At 37.0% G+C, this 21,580-nt stretch overlaps 1 protein-coding gene across 1 annotated transcript in view; it reads left to right on the forward strand.

The window, feature by feature from the left end:
* Positions 1-21,580, forward strand: part of KCNH8 (potassium voltage-gated channel subfamily H member 8) — a 449,001-nt gene that overhangs the window by 405,929 nt on the left and 21,492 nt on the right. The window contains exon 15 of the mRNA XM_002716200.6: positions 443-519. Coding sequence (XP_002716246.1) covers positions 443-519 — 77 coding nt within the window. The remainder of the gene's footprint in view (positions 1-442; positions 520-21,580) is intronic.

Here is a 21,580-nt window from a genome sequence, read left to right on the forward strand (position 1 = left end):
GTAAAGGTTAATACCAGAAAAGGTGGAAGAAAGATGTTCTCACGGACACATGAATCAATAATTAGAAAGGGAAGAAAGGGAGACAAGAAAATTTATCTTGGGCACTGACTGTGGTGCATTTTTAGAGAATAGGCAAGGAAGAGAAAATGTGCCATTCAGGAGCATCATGGCGATTGTGTTCAGGGGAACTGAAGATTTGGTATGGACATATCCAATCACTGTGGTCACAGTCACCATCATGATGTGTGCTTAGTGCACTGGGCACCATCCAGAGAAGTGCAAGAAACTTGTCCGGTCCCAAGAAGATACAACCTACAGGGCACAGACATCAGAGAAGGTTAAAGGCAACAGTTTGCTCTCTCTTTCACATTCCAGGTGCCCCAGTTTTTAAATATGTAGTTTATTCCTAAAGTACTTATTCTTTATGTATGTCTCTTTTCAGACCCAGAGATTGGAGCTGCTGTTCTCTTCATCAAAGCAGAGGAGACCAAGCAGCAAATAAACAAACTCAACAGTGAGGTATGGAACTTTCTTTGGTCATGCTGGAGTGGTAAGATTATAATTCTAGCTACAAGCAACAGTACAATACAGTAATTACATGCATGTACTGCATTGTCAAACCACCAGGAATGAATCCCTCTTCTGCCTTGTATAAGTTAATGCAAGCTTTCACTCATGGTCTCTCAAACTCCATTTCTTCAAATGTAAGAAACAGACAATAGGGAGAGGTGCACTGGTTAATCCAGTGCTTGAGACACCCACATCCCATGACATAACCTGGCTGGTTCAAGTCCCAACACAGCTTCCAATACAGCCTCCTGCGAATGCACCTTGGAGGCAGTGGGTGATGGCCAAAGTACTAATGTTCCTACCACCCAGGTGCTCCACCCAGATGGAGTTTCTGGCTCTTGTCTTCAGCCTAGCCTAGCCCCAACTGTTGTAGGCATTTGGGGAGTGAACCAATGGATGGAAGATGCACCTGTGTCTTTGACTGTATCTTCCTTTCCCTGACCCTCTCTTTCTGTCACTCTGCCTTTCAAATGAACAAAAAAAGAATCTCTAAACATATATGTATATATTAATAAAAGAAAGGGACAGTAAGGCTTACCTTAGGGTCCATTGTGAAATTAAATGAGATAACCTAGGTAAATCCTTTAGTGTAAAATACTCATTAAGTACATGATAAGTGTTATAATTACTGTTATAAATTGATTGTTATTTGGTTTGATTGGCATTCTTTTTTTCAGCTTTTTTTTATGTCCTCCAGTTTTTAATGAGTTCATTAAAAGATCAATAGTCCATAGAAGAATGCTGTTTCTCAGAGTAATCAAATGGCCTGAGCTATTTTATTGCAGTAAATCTACATGTCATAAAATTCCTCTGTTTTAAGTGTATAATATCAAGATTTAGTAATTTTATTGAGTGAGACAATCATCACCATAAATAGATTTTAGAATATATTTTATCCTCAATGTAATCCTTATTCCTATGTATAGCCCTAGGAAACTGATATTCTACTTTCCATAAATGGGTCTTTTGGGGCCAATACATATAAATAGAGAAATAAAGTAATTTTTGAATTACTACCTTAATTTGGGTACCCCCACCCACCGAAAGGTAAAGCAGATTCTGAGAAATTTTGAATGCAAACACTAGTTTATTTGGGAGGTTATGTAGAATGCAAAATAAATAGCAAAGAACATAAAAATAAGAACGTGTTAATAAGATAATGAAATCTGTGAACAACTAGGTCTCCATCCTGCTGTGGACCTGGCTAGGACAATTGATCAACCAGAAGCATCAATCTCAATGTAGAGTCACAAGTAATATGAAGAAAACAAGATATCCTGATACTCCTAAAAGAGCACAATAACTTTCTGAACACAGATCCCAAAGAAAAACATATTGACAAAATATATCAAAGAGAATTTAAAACAAGCACCAATGATTATAGGTATTCTGAAAGAGATAAAAAAGAATACATACATATGGTTAAATGAAATCAGGAAAACCATGTGTGATATGAGTACGAAATTCATCTAGAAGATTAAAAGCCTATAGAACCAAGTAGAAATCCTGGAAATGGATCCTAGAAATGGATAACTCACTAAGTTAAATAAAAAATACAGTCGAAATATTTAACAATAGACTGGATCAAGTAGATTAAAGAATACCCACAGTTGAAGTCAAGTATTTTCAGTTAAAAAAATCAATTTAAGTGAGTGAATACAGCCTCTGGGGCCTTCAGGATACCATTCAAATAAACAAATTTTAAATTGTGAGAATACCTGAGAGAAAGGAAAGAAACAATGACCTAGAATCCTCTTCAATGAAATAAGAGTTGAAAACTTTCCTTATCTGGAAAAAGATACAGACATAAACAAAAATATGGACCCATAGAATCTCAACTAGACATGACCACAATGGATCTTCAGAATGACACATTACGGTTAAACCCTCAAAATACAACACAAAGAGAGAGTTTGAAATACTGCAAGTGAAAACTGCCAAGTCAACTTTAAGGAAAACTCTATTAAAATAATGGCATACATGTCAACAGAAACCTTACAGGCCAGGAAATAGCAAGAAATGAAAGAAATGGCAATTCAGAATATTTTGTCCAGGTCAACTATCTTTCATAAATAAAGGAGAAACAAAGACACTTGAAGAAAAGTAAAAACTAAAGGGATTCATAACCAACATATTCGCTTTATCAAAGATGCTTATGGGAGTCCTACAGAGAAAAGAAAAATAACCATCATGAAAACATAAGAAATTATAAAACTCACTGGAAAAAGAACAAAGAATATTCAAAATAAAAAATGTTGAAGTTACAAGTCTCAGTCATTAGTTATCAGTAATAACCTTGAATGTAAATGGACTAAATTCCAATTACAACATACACACTGTCAAAATGGACTAAAAACATGACCCAAAAATATGCTGCCTACAAGACATTCACAGACTGAGAGTGAAAATACTGAAAAATATATCTCATGCTAATAGAAACCTAAAGTAAGCAGATGTAGCTTTATTTTTGGCAGATAAACTTTAAGAAAAAAAAACTGTAAAAAAAAAAGAAAGACATTGTATGATGATCAAGAAGTCAATTCAGCAAGAAGATGTAACAACAGTAAGTATATATGCTGGAGCACCCAATTCTGTAAAACAAGCTTTATTGTATCTAAATAGAAAGATAAACTCTAATACAGTCATAGTGGGAATCTTGGACAGAGACACGGGACACCAAAGCTCTTAACAGAAAAATTGATTTTATTGTTGCCAGCAGACCCAAAGTAGAGTTTTGTCTCCCAATTCTGGGCTCTGAACAAAGCGGGGCATTATCTAATTCATATTCAGGTACATGGCTTTTGATTGGATATCCATTGCTGCATCTGTACTTAGAAAACCATCACACAGTCACACCTGCATGCCCCTGAATGGCTGCTGCTGACCTGGTTGCCTGGTGGCATTTCTCAGACCTGTTTCGGGAAACACCCCTGTTTCCTGAAAGCCCCTGCTTGAAAGCCTCTACCATTTTTTGCCTTTAGCCTTTTTTTTCTTCCTCGAGGGAAGGGATCCCTGCTGCACAGTAACAGGGGGAACCGCAAACTCCCACGTTCATCAATGGACAGATCATTCAAACAAAAAATTAAAGAAACATCAGAGTAAACTTAACTATAGATTTAATGAACCAAACAGACACTTAGAGAACATTGCATCTCAGCAGCTGCAGAATCCTCATTCTTTACCTCTGCACATGCAGCGTTTTCTAGGAAAGACCATATATTAGGCCACATACAAATCAACAATGTCAAAACATCAAAATCATTTCTTTTCTGACACAACAGAATAAAAACTATAAGTAAACAACACAGGAAACACTAAAAATTGTACAAACACGTGAAAATTCATTGATGAAAATGGAAAGGAAAGTAAAAGATTCATTGAGCCCAATCCAGCTTCCTGTTAATGTGCATGGAAGGCAGCAGATGATGGCCCTGCCACCTATTAGGGAGACTTGGATAGAGTTCCTGGCTCTTGCTTAGGATTGGTCTAGCCCTAGCTATTGCAGGCATTTAGGGAGTGAACCAGCAAATGAAAGATCTCTCCCTGCCCTTCCCCTCTCCATCTCTCTCTCTGTTTCTCTCTATATATTACATATATATATATAAACATATATATTACATATATATGTATATATATTATATATATTACAGATATAATTTATCTCACTCTAACTCTACCTTTCAAATAAATGAATCTTTTTAAAAGCATCAGTGAAACTAATGAAAAATGAAGCACACATAGCAAAAGCAGTACTGAGAGAGATGAGTATAGGGGCTGGCATTGTGGCATAGTGGGTAAAGCTGCCTCTGAAACCCCTACATCCCATATGGATGTCGGTTTGAGTCCTGGCTGCTCTACTTCTCACCCAGCTCCCTGATAATGGCCTGGAAAAAGCAGAGAAGATGGCTTAAGTGCTTGGGTGACTGCCACCCATGTGGGAGACCTGCAAGAAGCTCTTGACTCCTAGCATCAGCCTGGCCAACCCCGGGCCATTGCGGCCATCTGGGAATTGAAACCATGGATAGATGATTTCTCTCTCTCTCTCTCTTTCTCTCTGTCTCTCTAATTCTGCCTTTCAAATAAATAAATCCTAAATAAAAGAGGAATGAGTATAGCAATAAGTATATCAATCAAAAAAAGATATCAAATAAATGACTTAATAATGCATCTCAATGACCTAGAAAAACAAGAACTAACCAAACTCAAAGTTAGTAGAATGGAAGAAATAATAAGTATCAGAGAATAAATAAAGTAGGAACTAAGAACACAATATAAGGATCAATGAATTCAAGAGAGTTCTTTGAAAGTATAAAAAAATCATTAGACCTTTAGCAAGGCTAATTAAACTTATGATTACAAAATAAATTGAAAGTATATCATTGTAAAAATTAAAAGAAAAATAAGAGAAGGAGGGATTTTGGGAGTGAGGGAACGAGGGAGGGTAGGATGGGAAGTACTATTATGCTCTTAAAACTGAATATATGGAATACATGAAATTCATTCCCTTTATGTGAATTTAAAAAATGAACAAGAGGTAAGACTCAAGTAAATAAACTTAGACTTGAAGAAAGAGATATTATAACTGGTGCCATAGAAATATAGTGTATTATTAGGCACTGTTATGAACAATTGTGTGCCATAAAATTGGAAAACTAAGAAGAAATAAATTTATATAAGCATATAAATCTATGAAAATTAAACTATAAAGACATATTAAGCTTGATAAAAATATAAAAGTAAAGAAAACACCAGAAATAGATGGCTTCACTGTTGACTTCTACTCAACTTTTAAGAAAGAATTAGTATCAGCACTTCTCAAAGTATTCCCAAAAAAGGAAAGGGAAAGAATTCTTTCAAACTCACTCTGTAAGACCAGCATTACTTTATTCCAGAACCAGACAAGAAAAGTCACTGAAATAAAGAACACCATTGACCAGTACCTCTCATGAACATAAATGCTAAAATTCTCAACCGAGTATTAGCAAATTGAATCCAAAAACAGATCCCCCAAAAGTCATACACCATGACCTTATCCCAGAGAAGCAAGGGTGGTTCAAGGTCTGCAAATCAATAAACATAATATATCACACAAAAAGCATTTGATAAAATTCAACAACTGTTCATCATTTTAAAAAGAAAAGCACTCATAGAACACTACAGCGGGAACATAATTCAATATAATAAAGGTTAAAGGCAACAAATCCACATCCAGGGTGCAATTGAATCCACATCTAAGATCTGGAACCAAAGGTGTCTCTCTCACTGTGTTATACAGTTATACACTATGCTGTTATGCAGCTGTTATACAGCAATGAGAAATTTTTATCAGAAGTTTTAGCCAGTTTATTCAGCATTTTTGAAAGTTTTAGCTAGAATCATTAGGTAAGAGAAATAAATAAAGGCCATATTAAATAGGAAATGAGGATGTCAAGTTAGCCATTTTGGCAGATGATATGATTCTATATCCAGAGAAACCTAAAGATGCTATCAAAATACCATCAGAAATAAAGCTGAAGGATACAAAATCAACACCTAAAAATCAATAGTATTTTTATACACCTACAGTGAATTTGCTGAGAAGGAAATTATGAGAGCAATTCCATCCAAAATAGCTACAAAAAGTAAAATGCCTTGGAATAAATTTAACCAAGGATGTGAAAGACATCTACAGCCGGCACTGTGGCTCAATAGGCTAATCCTCCACCTTGCAGCACCGGCACACAGGGTTCTAGTCCCGGTCGGGGCGCCAGATTCTGTCCTGGTTGCCCCTCTTCCAGGCCAGCTCTCTGCTATGGCCCGGGAGTGCAGTGGAGGATGGCCCAAGTCCTTAGGCCCTGCATGGGAGGGCCTAAGGAGACCAGGGAGACCAGGAAAAGCACCTGGATCCTGGCTTCGGATCAGCGCGATGTGCCGGCTGCAGTGCGCAAGCCGCGGCAGCCATTGGAGGGTGAACCAACGGCAAAAAAAAAAAAAAAGGAAGACCTTTCTCTCTATCTCTCTCTCTCTCTCTCACTGTCCACTCTGCCTGTCAAAAATGAAAAAAAAGAAAAAGAAAAAAAAGAAATACATCTACAATGAATATTACAAAAAATATTACAATATTAAAAGAAATGAAAGAGAAAAACTGGAAAGACTTCCTCCCATGTCATAGTTTTGAAGAATTACTATTATAAAAATTTTCATACTACCTAAAGGACTTGCCAATTCAATGCAACTCCATCAAAATACCAATGACATTCTTCATGGAACCACAGTTAAGTGTCCAATTATCTGTAATAACAGAAGACTGGATAGCTGTCATAAAATCTGCAGATTTCCCTGAAACCTGTGCCTCTTCAGCTTAGTGAAGATTTGTGTTTACCTGCCAACTCTCCTTCCACATTCTTTGGAAGTGAGACTATTGCTGACATGAAGTAAAAGAGCCAAAGGGAAAATGAATGGGACAGAAAAGAGAAACTTAGATGGTCCACTAACTACACTTCAAGTCTTTAAATCACAAAGACTTCATCATGCACTAGATCATCCAATCTCTTGTTAAAAATATATGGAGGTGCCTGTACTGTGGCACAATAGGTTAATCCTCCGCCTGGAGCACCAGCATCCCATATGGATGCCAGTTTGATTCCCAGCTGCTCCTCTTCCAATCCAACTCTCTGCTATGATCTGGAAAAGCAGTAGAAGATGACCCTAGTTCTTGGACCCCTGCACCCGTGTGAGAGACCTGGAGGAAGCTCCTGGCTCCTGGCTTCGGATCAGCTTAGCTCCGGCCATTGTGGCCATTTGGGGAGTGAACCAACAGATGGAAGACCTCTCTCTCTCTCTCTCTCTCTCTCTCTCTCTGCCTCTGCCTCTCTGTAACTCTGCCTTTTATATAAATAAATAAATCTTTTTAAAAATAAATAAAATAGATAACCCTTTGAAAAGAAAGCATTTTCTTAGCATGATTCAGTACTCATGATTCTGTTTCTAGTGAGATGACAAATCCTTTTTGCCTTGTCAAACACTGAAATAAAAAGGGCAAGGTAAAATATCAGTAGTCCAATTATCTTTCTCTAAAGAATTAGCTTTTTCTTATAGAAAAATAACTCATTTCTTCATCGCTGAAATGTCAGTATAAAATCTTATCCTTTACACATAATTTAATTTATCCACCATTTTCATCTATCAGATAGTACATTACAATCCAATAAGATAGGCAGAATAAAAAAACACAAATTGGCTTCACGCTAAAAAAATTATCCCTCTTCCTAAACCTTATGTGTTCTTTCCTTGGATTTCCTGAAAAATCATGTTGTTTACATAGGGGAAAAAAACACCTTAAAAAAAAGTACAAGCCAAATTCTTACCATTTTGGCTATTCCCTACTATTCACCTGCAAGACCCTTTGATTTCTCCATTCTTGTTTATTCAATGCTTTGGTTAGAGACAAGGAAGTGAAGACTTGATCTTACATGTGGATGTGTACCGCATGGTGATATCTCTATCACAAAAAGGCTGACCTCAATGTATGTGAGTCGTGTTGTTCCGACTGTTGAGCATCGTAGAGCATTACAGAATCCCTATTCTGATATTTGCTCAAAGATTTAAGATATAAATTGTTGATTGAGGCATATATTTCACAATCATAATCCATTGGCTAAATACAGAATGAAAGCCACAATAATATTGGTAATAACCTACATTCACAGACCAGTTATCAGAGGTTAAAAGATGTAGCACAGCTATTAATATTAGAGTTGTTTTGACAAAACTACCATTGCTTTACAGCAGAGTAAGAAATAGTGTGACTCAAAGGAGGTTCTTTGAAAATAACAACAAGAAGTCACTGTGGGGACCATTGACTGTTTGAGCCAAATGCTCCATTTCTGAAAAGATTTGTAGGTGAGGGTTAGACAACGTTCTCGTTTCTGAAATCTGGTTGACTCAGAAAGACATTGCACGAGGTAAACCAAGTGAAACTGCTTTGGCCAGTAGGCATAAAGCATACCACACAATGTGGGAGGCAGAGAAGGAGTTTTGGAGAGAGCAAATCCTTAGATCCTTATTCTGTGACTTCAGCAAAACAGTTTCCTTCCCTGAGCTCACAGTTTTCCTCTACTAACTAGTAGTAATAAAGTCTCCAAAGAGATTGTTGTGAGGACTTAATACAATATGTGCAGCACCAATCATGACATCTTTCTTAATAAGTGGCCATAAACACTGATTGCCTCTTCATACAAGGTTATGATTCTGGCCAACAAAGGGGGACTGTCATAGGTCACACAAACATCCCCCTACTAACACTGCCCAGTACAGAGTAACAGGAGAAAGGGAAGTAATTGATGGGTATGAAATAGAATGAAAATGTCTGAATTTAAAAGTATATTTTATTATTAAAATGATTTTTTTTCATGTTAGAGGCTTTCTTTTTTATGAAGATACTAATTATGAAATTAAAAGAGAAAATGATGCAGTGGTTTGTATTTCAAAGCATTTGATCTTAGCAAAATAGTTCGATATGATTGTACTGTAGTATTAATTTGTTCTGTGTATTAACTTATGTCAGATTTACAGAATATAGGCACGATATGCCAGTTTACCAATACTTAACCATTACCCAATATTACAATGAACATTTTAATGATAAAATAAGGCAAAAAAAAAAAAACACAAACTCTGCCAAGCTTAACAGAAAAATAAGCATAGTCAGAGCTGTATTACTAAAATGAGAAAATGCAGGTGATTTGTTAAGTTATCCTTGCTCACCAAAGTGTGCTTTGGATGGAATGATTGTCATTTTTTTAACATTCTATTTTGTATATATGTAAGGGAACCATAGTTAATTGGAGACTGTTTTAATCCATCTTGAATCTTAAATATATTAAGGAAATGATATGTGTAGAAGCCTAAACAAATATAAGCTTTGTAGAAATATTAGTGCAATAAATTTTATTAATGTTTTTTAAAAGAGAATACTTTGGCCTCCTATGCTCTTAGTTCTTTTTTTAATTGACTTTATTGAGACATAATTAACATGTCACATAATTTACTCTTTTAAAGTTTAAGATTTGATGACTTTTAGTAATCACAGAATTGTGCTTCCCTCAGCATAATCTGTTTTAAAACATTTCATTATCCACAAAGAAACCCCATTCCACATAGCCATCAGCCCTAACCACCACTGCACCCATGCTAGCTCACCCTATGCAATCATTAATCTACATTCTGTGTTCATAGGATTTCTCATTTTAGGCATTTCATATAAATGGAATCCTTTATGTGTAATCCTTTGTAACTGAATTTTTTTCACTTGGCATAATACTTCTTTTAAAAGATTTGTTTAAGTATTTGAGATGCAGAGTTACAAACAGAGAGAGGGAAAGACAGAACAGAGAGGCCTTCTATCCAGTGGTTCACTCCTCAAATGGCCACAATGGCCAGAGCTGGGCCAGTCTAAAGCCAAGAGCCAGGAGCCTCTTCCAGGTTTCCCACATGGGTGCAAGGGTTCAAGCACTTGGGCCATCTTCCACTGATTTCCCAGGACATTAGTAGGGAGCTGGGTCAGAATGGAACAGACAGGACTTTAACTGATATCCACATGAGATGGCACCACAGGAGGAGGGTTAGCTAACGATTCCATAGTGCTGGACTCGCCATAATATTTCCAGAACCACAATGTTGTGGCATATGTCAGTATTTCACTCCTTTTTTTGTCAAATAATGTTCCAATTTATGGATATACCATGTTTTATGTATCTGTGCTTCAGCTGATGGACATTTGGGTCATTACAGCTTTTTATTTAATATGACTAATACTGATAAAAAGAATCATGCACAGGTTTTTGTGTGGACATATGTTTTCTTTTCTCTCGGTTATATACCTAAGAGTAGAATTGCTGAATTATATGGTAACTCTATGTGTAAGCATTTGAGGAACTGACAGACTGTTTCCCAAAGCAATAGCAGCATTTGACATTCCCAGAGCAGTAAGCAAAGGTTCCAAGCTCTAAAATTCTTTGTCAACCATTTTCTGTTAGTCTGACATGTTTTTATTTGGCATTTAGTTTGTGTGAATTTGCAATTCATGGTGGTTTTAATTTAGATTTCCCTCATAGTTAAAAATATTGGACATATGTTCTTGGTATTAATGGCCATTTGTATATGTTCTTTGTAGAACTATCTATTCATTTTGCCCATTTTAAAGTTTGGTCACCCTTTTATTATTGACTCTTTTTTTGCATTTTTTTTAACTTTTATTTAATGAATATAAATTTCCAAAGTACAGTTTATGGATTACAATGGCTTCCCCCCCATAACGTCCCTCCCACCCGCAACCCTCCCCTTTCCCATTCCCTCTCCCCTTCCATTCACATGAGGATTCATTTTCAATTCTCTTTATATACAGAAGATCAGTTTAGCATACATTAAGTAAAGATTTCAAGTTTGCTCCCACACAGAAACATAAAGTGAAAAATAATAGATGATTTTTTAAATGATGATGAAATCAGATCCGACCTATTGTCATGTTTAATCCCAGTGAGAGTCAAGTTGGGAATTGCTAATTTCTTCTTTTTTTTTTTTTAACAGAAGATCAGTTTAGTATACATTAAGTAAAGCTTTCAACAGTTTGCACCCCCATAGAAACACAAAGTGAAATATACTGTTTGAGTACTCGTTATAGCATTAAGCCTCAATGTACAGCACATTAAGGGCAGAGATCCTACATGAGGAGTAAGTGCACAGTGACTCCTGTTGTTGACTTTACCAATTGACACTCCTGTTTATGGCATCAGTAATCTCCCCATGCTCCAGTCATGAGTTTCCAAGGCTATGGAAGCCCCTTGAGTTCTCCGACTCTTATTGACTCTTAAGAGTTCTCTCTATAAGTACAAATGCCTTATGGGAAAATGATTTATGATTTTCTTCTCACGTTCTTAAGATTGCCCCTCAACTTTCCTGATGGTGTCCTTTCAAGGATAAATGTATGAACTTTGATGACATCCAGTTTCTCTATTTTTTTTCTTTTGGTTTCATATGATTTGGGGATCATATATAAGAAATCATTACCTATTCCAAGAACATAAGATTTATTCCTAAGTTTTCTTCTAAGAGTTTTATAATCTGAACTCATATTTTAGAACTTTGACACATTTTGAGTAATTTTTTATATATGGTGCAAGGTATACTTCAAATTGATTTGTTTTGTGTGTGTGTAGTGTGTAGCTTTGTAATTGTCATATCAGTGTTTGCTTTAAAACATAAAAAAAAAAACTGTGTTTCCCCCTGTTGAATGATCTTAACACTTGTTGGAAATTAACAGACCTTAATGGATTATTGGTTTATCTCTAGACTCCCAATTCTATTCCATTCATCTGCATATCTATCTGTATAACAATAGCAATACTGAATTAATTACTGTATATTTGTAGTAACTTTTAAAGTAGAAAAATACAGATCTTCATTATTCTCTTTCAGTATACTTGTGATGGCAGGGGGTTTCCAGAAATTGCATATGAATTTTAGAATTAGTTTCTTTCAATGTCTGGTATCCTGACAATGAACGCATTTATCCTGCCAATCAAACTGTGTTTTCATCTCACTAGTCAGGCTTCTTATTCATGAACATGACTTTTTTTCACTATTTGTATATTTTTAAATTTCTTACAACAATATTTTACAGTTTTCAAGATACAATTTGTGCATCTCATGGGCTAAATTTATCTTTACTATTCTATTTTTGTGATGCTATTGTAAATTGAATATTTACTTCACATTTAGAGATTGTTTATTGATAGTTTAGAGAAATACAACTGTTAGTTGCATGAACAGCTCACATACTGCAACTTTGCAGAGTTTGTTAGAAGTTCTAGTAGTTTGGGATGGAAATCTTTAAGATTTTTCTATGTAGCATCATGTCATCTGAAAATGGTTTTTTCCTCTTTTCTGATTTAATGCCTTTTATTTCTTTTTGTTGCCTAATTGCCCTAGCTAAACTTCCAAGAGGAAGTTGAGCAGAAATGAATGGAGACATGTTTGTGTTTTTCCTTGTGTCTGGGGAAAATATTTCAATCTTTCTCTCACCATTGAGTGAATTTTTCATAATTGATCTTTACTATGCTTTACCATGAAAATATGTTAAATATTGTAATATGCTTTTTCTGCATCTATTGAGATGATAATTTTTATCTATTGATATGGTGAGTTAATATACTATTTTTGGATAGTGAACCAAACTTGCATTTCTTAGTCCCAGTATTCATGGGATATAATCCTTTAAATATTTATTTGTTCGTTTATTTGAAAGGCAGAGAGATAGAAAACAGATAGACATAGAAATAGAGATCTTCCACTCACTGGTTCACCCCTCAAATGTCAGCGACAGCCAAGGCTAGGTCTGGCTGAACCTGGGAACTAGGAACTAAATACAGGTCTCCTCTGTGTGACTATTAGGAATCCAATCACTTGAGTAACACCATTGCCTCCCAGGATCTGAATTTGCAGGAAGCTGGAATCAGGAGGTGCAGGTGTAAATCAAACCCAGGCACTTGGGTTTGAGATATGGATCTTTTTTTATTTTTAAGATTTACTTATTTTATTTGAAAGGCAAGAGTTACAGAGGGGCAGAGGCAGAAAGAGAGAGAGAGAGAGAAAGAGAGAGAGAGAGAGAGGTCTTCACTGGTTCATTCCCCAAATGGCCAAAGCTGGGCCAATCTGAAGCCAGGAGCCTGGAGCTTCTTCCAGGTCTCCCACGCTGGCACAGGGGCCCAAGGACTTGGGCCATTTTCTGTTGCTTTCCCTCACACATTAGCAGGCAGCTGGATCAGAAATGGAGCAGCTGGGACTTGAACCAGCACCCATATGGGGTGCTGGTACTGCAAGTGGCAGCTTTACCCGCTATGCCACAGCGCTGGCTCCAATATGGATGTATTAACTACTATGCTGGGCCGGCGCCGCGGCTCACTAGGCTAATCCTCCGCCTTGCGGAGCTGGTACACCAGGTTCTAGTCCCCATCGGGGCGCTGGATTCTGTCCCAGTTGCCCCTCTTCCAGGCCAGCTCTCTGCTGTGGCCCCGGAGTGCAGTGGAGGATGGCCCAAGTACTTGGGCCCTGCACCCCATGGGAGACCAGGAGAAGTACCTGGCTCCTGCCATCGGATCAGGGAGGTGCGCAGGCCGCAGCGCGCTGGCCGCGGCGGCCATTGGAGGGTGAACCAACGGCAAAGGAAGACCTTTCTCTCTGTCTCTCTCTCTCTCTCACTGTCCACTCTGCCTGTCCAAAAAATAAAAAATAAAAAAATAAATTAAAAAAAAAACTGCTATGCTACATGCCCACTCTCAATCTTTTGTATATGGGACTGGGATTCATTTACTAATATTTTGTTAAGGGTTTTAGCATCTATGTAATAAGAGATTCTGGTGCATAATTTTTCTGTGATGTTGATGTCAGGGTAATAATTCTCTCATAATGACGTGGGAAATATTTTATCCTCTTCTGTGCTTTGGAATTACCATTAATTAGTCCTTAAATTTTTGGTAAAATTCATCTGTGAAGCCAACTACTCCTGGACTTTTCTTTGTGGAAAGATTCTGATTACTTTTCACTTCTGTAAAAATCGATAGTAACATCCTCTCTTTCACTACTGATTTTAGTAATTCAGGTCGTTGCTCTGTTACTTTTGATCAAAGTAAAGGTTTGTCAATTTTGTTGATATTCTCAAAAAACTTTCTTTGGTTTTAACAAATTTTTCTCCATTATTTTTCTATTCTGTTTTATTATTATCTTATCCTTATGATTCACTTCCTTCTGTTCCTTTTTGAGTTTAGTTGGTTCTCTTTTTTGTCCCAATCCCCTAATGTGGAAGCAAAAATTGTTATTAGCTCTTCTTTTTCAATTTAGAACTTTACATACAATCATAAATTTCCATCAACTGTAGCTACATCCCATGAGCTTTGATAACTTTTGTCTTCATGTTAGCTTATCATGAATTATTTTCTGATTTCCCTTGTGATAATTTATTTAAGCCATTGATTATATAGTAATATATTTTTAAAATCCACATAAATATACATTTTCCAAATATCTGTTATCAATTTCCAATTTCATCCTATTGTGACTACAAAACACAATTTTATGATTTCAATCTTTTAAAATTCTGAAGTTTATTTAATGACATAGCATATGTGCCCTGTATGCTTGAGGGGAATGTTGCATGAGTGTTCTTATTTTTTAAAAGATTTATTTGAGAAAGAATTACAGTGGGGTGATCTTCCAACAATCCTAAAATGGCTATAAAGATCAACAATGGGCCAAGGCAAGAGCCAGGAGCCTGGAACTTTATCTTGGTCTCCCACATGGGTGGCAGGAGTAAGCACTTGGGTCATAATCCACTGCTTTCCTCAGTGCATTAACAGGGAGCTAAACTGGAAGTGGAGCAGCTGGGATGCCAGCTGTCAGGATGCTGGCATCTCGAGCGGCCGTTTAACCTGGTGCACCACAAAGCTAGCTTCATCGGATTCTGCTTTCAGAACTGCTTAAAGTTCACTTCAAATGCAGTCTTAATCACTTTATTTTTGTACAGGTTTGGCCATTCATAATTTCCCCAAAACCTAAACACATCATGTTTATACTTTTCAACTATTAATTTATTAGTTGGTGTTCTCTGGACAGAAACAATAGGAGATAGATAGGGAAACATAGATAAATGATAAATGATGATGATTATGATGGAGATAGATAAATGATACAGATTATATAGAACAATAAATATAAATATTGAGAAAGAGAAAGAAGTATTAAGTCATTGACTCACATAATGCTGGGGAGTTTCAAGATCTGTGCCTGGCACGATGCACAACTGGAGAGCTGATGATGTAGTTTCATAGGAACCTAAAGGGCTGGGAACCAGGAGAGCCAATAGTAAAAGATTTAGTTCAAAAGCCATCAGGCTTGAGAACCAAGAAGGGCTGACTTTATGAAGGGAGGCAGAAGAGTTCTTTCTTAAACTTGTCTGCTATTCGTGTCTTCAGTGCATTGTATGAGACCACCCACACTAGGGAGGGCAAACTGTTTCACTCAGTCTATCAAGTTAATGCTAGTTTCATCCAGAAAGATCCTCACAAACACAACCAGAATCGTGTTTAATCAAATATCTGAACATCCCATGATTCAGTCAGGTTGGTACACAAAACGAACCCTCACATCCACTGAATGACTATTGATCCAGTGACTCTCTTTACATTTTAAGTTATAGATCTGTTTCAGTGTCTAAAAGGCTTTGGTGGGAATAATCCTTTCCCCTTTTAGGAATATTATAATTCTTTTTATACCCTGATTGGATCTACATTTTCTTTAAAAAAAAAAAGTATTTTCCCATGGTGAAGATGTCATGAATCTATTTGTGGGACAAAATTAAACACCAACTCAAATTCCAGAATTTAGAAAACTATTCCAGCTTTACCCCTACAACTCTGTATTTTGTGAGTTTTATGTGCACATGATGAGGACTAATATTTGTGGGATCCCAGTTCTATTCTTCATTTCCAGTATTTTGTGAGGACACTCCCAGAATTCTTTAGACCCCTTTGTTGCATTTGACACATAGCATATGATTAACTTGAAGAAATATAAGACGGTAATTAATATGACCTTGGTCTTTTACATTTTATAGACCGAGAGCTTTCTCTTTTTCTTTTTTAAGATTTATTTACTTATTTGAAAGGCAGAGTTACAGAGAAAGAGAGAGGGGGAGGAACAGAGGAGAAAGAGAGAGAGAGAGAGAGAGATTCCACCTACTGGTTAACTTTCCAAGTGGCTGCAATAGCTGGGGCTGAGCTAGGCCAAAGCCAGGAGCCAAGAACTCCATCGGGTCTCCCACATGGGTGGCAGAGGCCCAGTAACTTGGGCTATCTTCTGCTGCTTTTCTCAGGTACATTAGCAGGCAGCTGGATCAGAAACAGAGCAGCCAGGAATTGAACCAGTGCTCACATGGGATGCAGAAGTCATAGTTGTGGCAGGTTAACCACAGTGGCAGCCCCAATCTCTTTTATAATGAATCCATCCCCCATTTATTTTCTTTTTGGAGGTGACTTTACATTCTTGATTGGACTGTAGGTCATTTCCTTTCCAGCTATTCCGGTCATCTTCTTGTACCCAATATTTTCCTAAGGCTTTAGAGGATTCTTTCATATAGTCACCAAGACCTCAAAGTCAAATTCAAAGTTTGTTTTCTAACATATTTTAACTCTTCTTTCTTCGTTCCTAACTCCCTCAAAAACTTTTTCTAAAATATTGAAGAGTCCCACACTTCTCATATAAGCATAGTTACAAGGAAAACTATAATGAGGTGACACACTCCAATGTATTGATTAAAAGTTGTTTCTTACTCAAGCAAAATGTTCAACACAACTCGGCAGAAGGGGATTCTCCATCTGGAATCTTGTATTCAACTTAAGGAGTAGACCACAGACAACTGTTTGCCTCGAAGAATGTACCCATAATCATTAACCAGAACTAATTTAAAATTGACTTCAAGAAGAAGGAAACTGTAATTTCTGTGTATCCCAAAAGAAATGAAAAACTGGATACTGGCAAATACTAGTATTCACTTCCTTAAAATAGTGAAATTTTGTCTATTTACTTTGCTCAAAGTTGAAAGCTAAAGTAGTCCCCAATTAAATGTAGCATATGATACCCAATTAAACAAATACAAATAATGAAATATCTTCCAGTCTCTGTGAGAGAGACCCCAGTGGAAAGAAGTGGCCATCAAAGAAGGATGTACTTTTCTCTGAAGGGAAGAGAGAACTTCCACTTTGCTTATGGCCTTGTCTAAATACTGACATAGATTGTGGATTCCTAAGGCTTCCATAGCCTTGGCAGCTAATGTCAAGAGCCTCGAGTGATCACTGACATCATAAATAAGAGTGTTCATTGTTAAATCAACAACAAGAGTCACCGTGCCCTTACTCCCCATGCAGGACTTCTATCCTCAATGAGTTGTATTATGAGAATACACTGTAAAGCTCATTCTCAGTTTGTGTGTGTGTGTGTGTGTGTGCAAATTGTTGAAATTTTTACTTAGTAAAGAGTTGGTCTTCTGTGCACAAAGTAAACTGAAAATGAATCTTAATGGATAGAGAATGAGACTGGGAATGAGAGAGGGAGGAGAAGGTGGGGTGGGAGTGAGGGTGGGAGGGCGGGTGTGAAGAATCACTATATTCCTAAAGTTATGCTTATGAAATTTGTACTCATTAAATAAAAGGTCTCTTTGGGAAAAACAAACAACAAACCGCACAGCCTTGCAACATCAGTCATCGCCATGGAAGATAAATCCTAGTCATCTCCAGCATTTGTTAAACTGCCAGCCACTTCACAGGCACTCAGTAGTCATTAGATAAATGGATCTCAGTGTTTTAGGATGTTTGACAGCTGATCCCAAGTAGAAATGATGAACTGAGTAAATGCATCAAATCTGACCCCTTCCAGAACACTGTTGAGATCCATAAGGGTGGGAAAAGGGGGTCGTGGTTGGTAAGAAGCAACAGCCACACAACTCTGGAGTCTGGAGGGCAGTAAGGAGGCAGTTGGCAGGCCTGACTTAGTGGATGTGGAGTGAAAATGCAGACAGACTGAAGTGAGGGAACAGCTAGCATCAGGTGTTGCAGCATTTGGGGAATGAACCTGAGAATGGGAGCTCTGTCTTCTCTCTACTTCTCAATAAAATAAAAACAGAAATTCTGAAAGATGCAAAAAATAATTAAATAACCTTCCACTGGCAATCAGTGTTGTCTAGATAATACCTGAAAAAGTGAAACAGCAATGTCCTTTTTAAGTCAGATAACAATAAAATATAAATATAAACTAAAAAAAAAAAAAAAGCGTGGGGCTGGCACTGTGGCGTAGCAAGTAAAAGCCGCCACCATCTGTAGTGCCAGCATCCCATGTGGGCACCAGTTCGAGTCCCGACTGCTCCACTTCTGATCCAGCTCTCTGCTATGGCCTGGGAAAGCAGTAGAAGATGGCCCAAGTCCTTGGGCCCGTGCATCCATGTGGGAAGACCCGGAGGAAGCTCCTGGTTCCTGGCTTTGGATTGGCGCAGATCCGGCCATTGCAGCCGGCTGGGGAGTGAACCAGCAGATGGAAGACCTCTCTCTCTCTCTCTCTCTTTCTCTCTCTCTCTCTCTCTCTCTCTGCCTCTCCTTCTCTCTGTGTGTAACTCTGACTTTCAAATAAATAAATAAATCTTTTTTTTTTAAAAAGCGTAATAAGTGGTTTTTTTTTAAGAATTGCTTTAATACTGTTCTAAGTGCTTATGAAAGATCAGGATTCTGTCAATAATTCATATAAGGGAACCTACATGAGTAATATCATATGATAAAAATTCACTTCACAGTCCTGTGAATTAGTGTCACTGTTATATTCTTTCAGTAACAGCTGGAACAACTGAAACCCACCGGCCTACCTAGTTATCCCAAAATCTGTCAATGCAGAGATCTCTTTTCCTCATCTTGATCATACATAATTCTTGATCTACAATCCTCAAGAGGAAAATATAAACAGACTATACATTAACTTGGTGACATAGAAAAATAATCTGTTTAACTGCTGGCAAAAGCATGCTGTGTTTTTCATTTTACATACATATTATTAATATTATCATGACATTTTGTGGACACAGATTTGTAAACTGGAATATATCCAATGAATTCATATTTGTAGGACCTCTTTTAATTACTTTTCAGTTCTCAAGCTTCTACAAATAGATTTGTGGCTCTCGTGAGAGTTTTACTGATTTTGAAAAAATATACTTATATCTATTTTCTTGAGAGGCAGGGAATAGAGTTGACTGGAAAGTGGAAAGTGGATGTGTTCTACAGATAAATGAGAAATCACCAGTGAATTGATTTAATGTGTATGCAAGAAAGGAGGGAAAAAATAAAATAAAATGTTTATAATTAGTTAGTAATCACTACTAATAATTGGCTAGTTAGTGGTGCTAGTTTTATCTGAAATCTAACTGATAGTTTCACATTATTTTTACCAGATGGATGTAGGTGTCCTCCATATGTCTTAAATAATTTATAAGAGTAGATGTGTTTTTAAAAGTGTATAGCCCTGCCATTTTCATTCATCAATGAAAAAAAAATCAAGTTTAATTGCTCATCCAATTATGTTGGAATTTTTTTAGACTCTCAGAAGTTGAAAGGGACTATTGCTGGTGTGTCTTTCTCATCCTCTCCCCAGTACATGAATTTCTCTTTTTAAAAAACTGAGAACACTTGTCTCTTTCAAAAAGGTCTCAATCCCTTTAGAATTGATTCTACCTACAGTCTCCTGTGAATTTCCTTAATCCTTCCATGATGAGTCCCAATCCCTGACTGTCATCCCTAAACTTTAGCAACTGCTTTTCACACCTTGCATTCAATGTTTGCTTCTGTATATTTTTATATTATTTTTGTGTGTACCTTTCTTCCTTCTCCAAAGAGAGCGCAAGGCTCTTGAGAGCTTAGATTGTATTTCCCAAAAATTCTGCGAATTGTCTCTAAATTATTAATATTTACAGTATTCATATTTTATTGAAAATGTAGCAGATCTCAGGTAACTATGCCAGGAACTGAAATAACTTCATCAACTCAAAAAGTCTTGGTATATTTTTCCAATATTTTTATTAGAGAGCAGTAAGATACCTAGAGGAATGCAGAGTGGACTTACCATTGATTGTGCACAATTAGAAATAAACATTATATATATTATATATATATACATATATACATATATATATATACATATACCAACACTAAACTAGTTAGATTTCCTTTTTTGTGCTTGTATGGCCTAATAATAGGATAAATTTTAAAATAATAATCCAGTGATTATAAATAATGAGTCCTATGATCTGAATGTGTCTCACAAAATTCAGATGTTGAAATTTTAATCTTTGATGCAATAGGGCTGAAAGGAAGTGCAATCTGGGGATGTTTGAGAACCGAAACATCTACCATAGATTAATTCCGTTCATTATAAGAGGACTTAATGCAAGGAGTTTGCCTTCCTTTTTGCCCTCCTACCTTTTGCTGTTTGAGGACAGAGCATTCCTCCCCACCAGTGGCCGCAGACTTCAAAGCCCCATCTTGAAAACAGCAACCCTTACTAGATGCCAATTCCTTGATCTTGTTCATCCCAGCCTCCAGACCTCTGAGAAACAAATGTCTGTTCTTTATAAATCACCCTGCTGCACATCATTTGTTGTAGTAGCACAAATGGACTTGGGCAACAAGTCAAAGAATTGCACTGGAGCAAATAATTCAGCACCTCAGCTTGAGACCATTACAGCTTCATGATATGATAGTATCATAGCATATAACTTCACATATATTTTTGAGGTTATGCGTAAGAAATTATTTGTTTTAAAGAATTGATTTATTTATTTGAAAGGTAGAGTTACAGAGAGAGAGAGAGAGAGAGATCTTCTATCCTCTGGTTCATTCTCCAGACGGCCACAATGTCTGGAGTTGGGCTGATCCAAAGCCAGGGACCAGGAGCTTCTTCTGAGTCTCCCATGCCCGTGCAGGGGACCAAGCACTTGGGCAATCTTCTGCTGCCTTCACAGGCCACAGCAGAGAGCTGGATCAGAAGTGGAGCAGCTGAGACACAAACCGGCGCCCATATGGAATCCGGCACTACAAGTGGGAGCTTAGCCCCCTACACCATAGCACTGGCCCCAAGAAATTATTTTGCTGGAACATGGGAAAAAGGTCATAATGCCCTAGAAAACTCTACCCCCGCAGTTCCCAAACCTGGCTATTCTTCCAAATCTTCTGGGAAGATTTTTGGAAACTATAAATATTTCTTATAAATTAATATATAAAATGATTTTTTTTCGACTAGCCATTCCTGTAGTCAATAACATATCAGCTGAATCTCATAATTTCTAGTGTTGGTTCTAGTGTTGGTTCTGGACATTTATATTTTTAAAAATTCTCCAAATGATTCTGATGCCAGCCAACTATGACAAAAACTGCCTTGCCCTGTT

This window comes from Oryctolagus cuniculus, chromosome 4, assembly GCF_051225735.1.
Source record: "Oryctolagus cuniculus isolate XC-2025 breed Fujian yellow rabbit chromosome 4, ASM5122573v1, whole genome shotgun sequence".
Lineage (NCBI taxonomy): Eukaryota > Metazoa > Chordata > Mammalia > Lagomorpha > Leporidae > Oryctolagus > Oryctolagus cuniculus.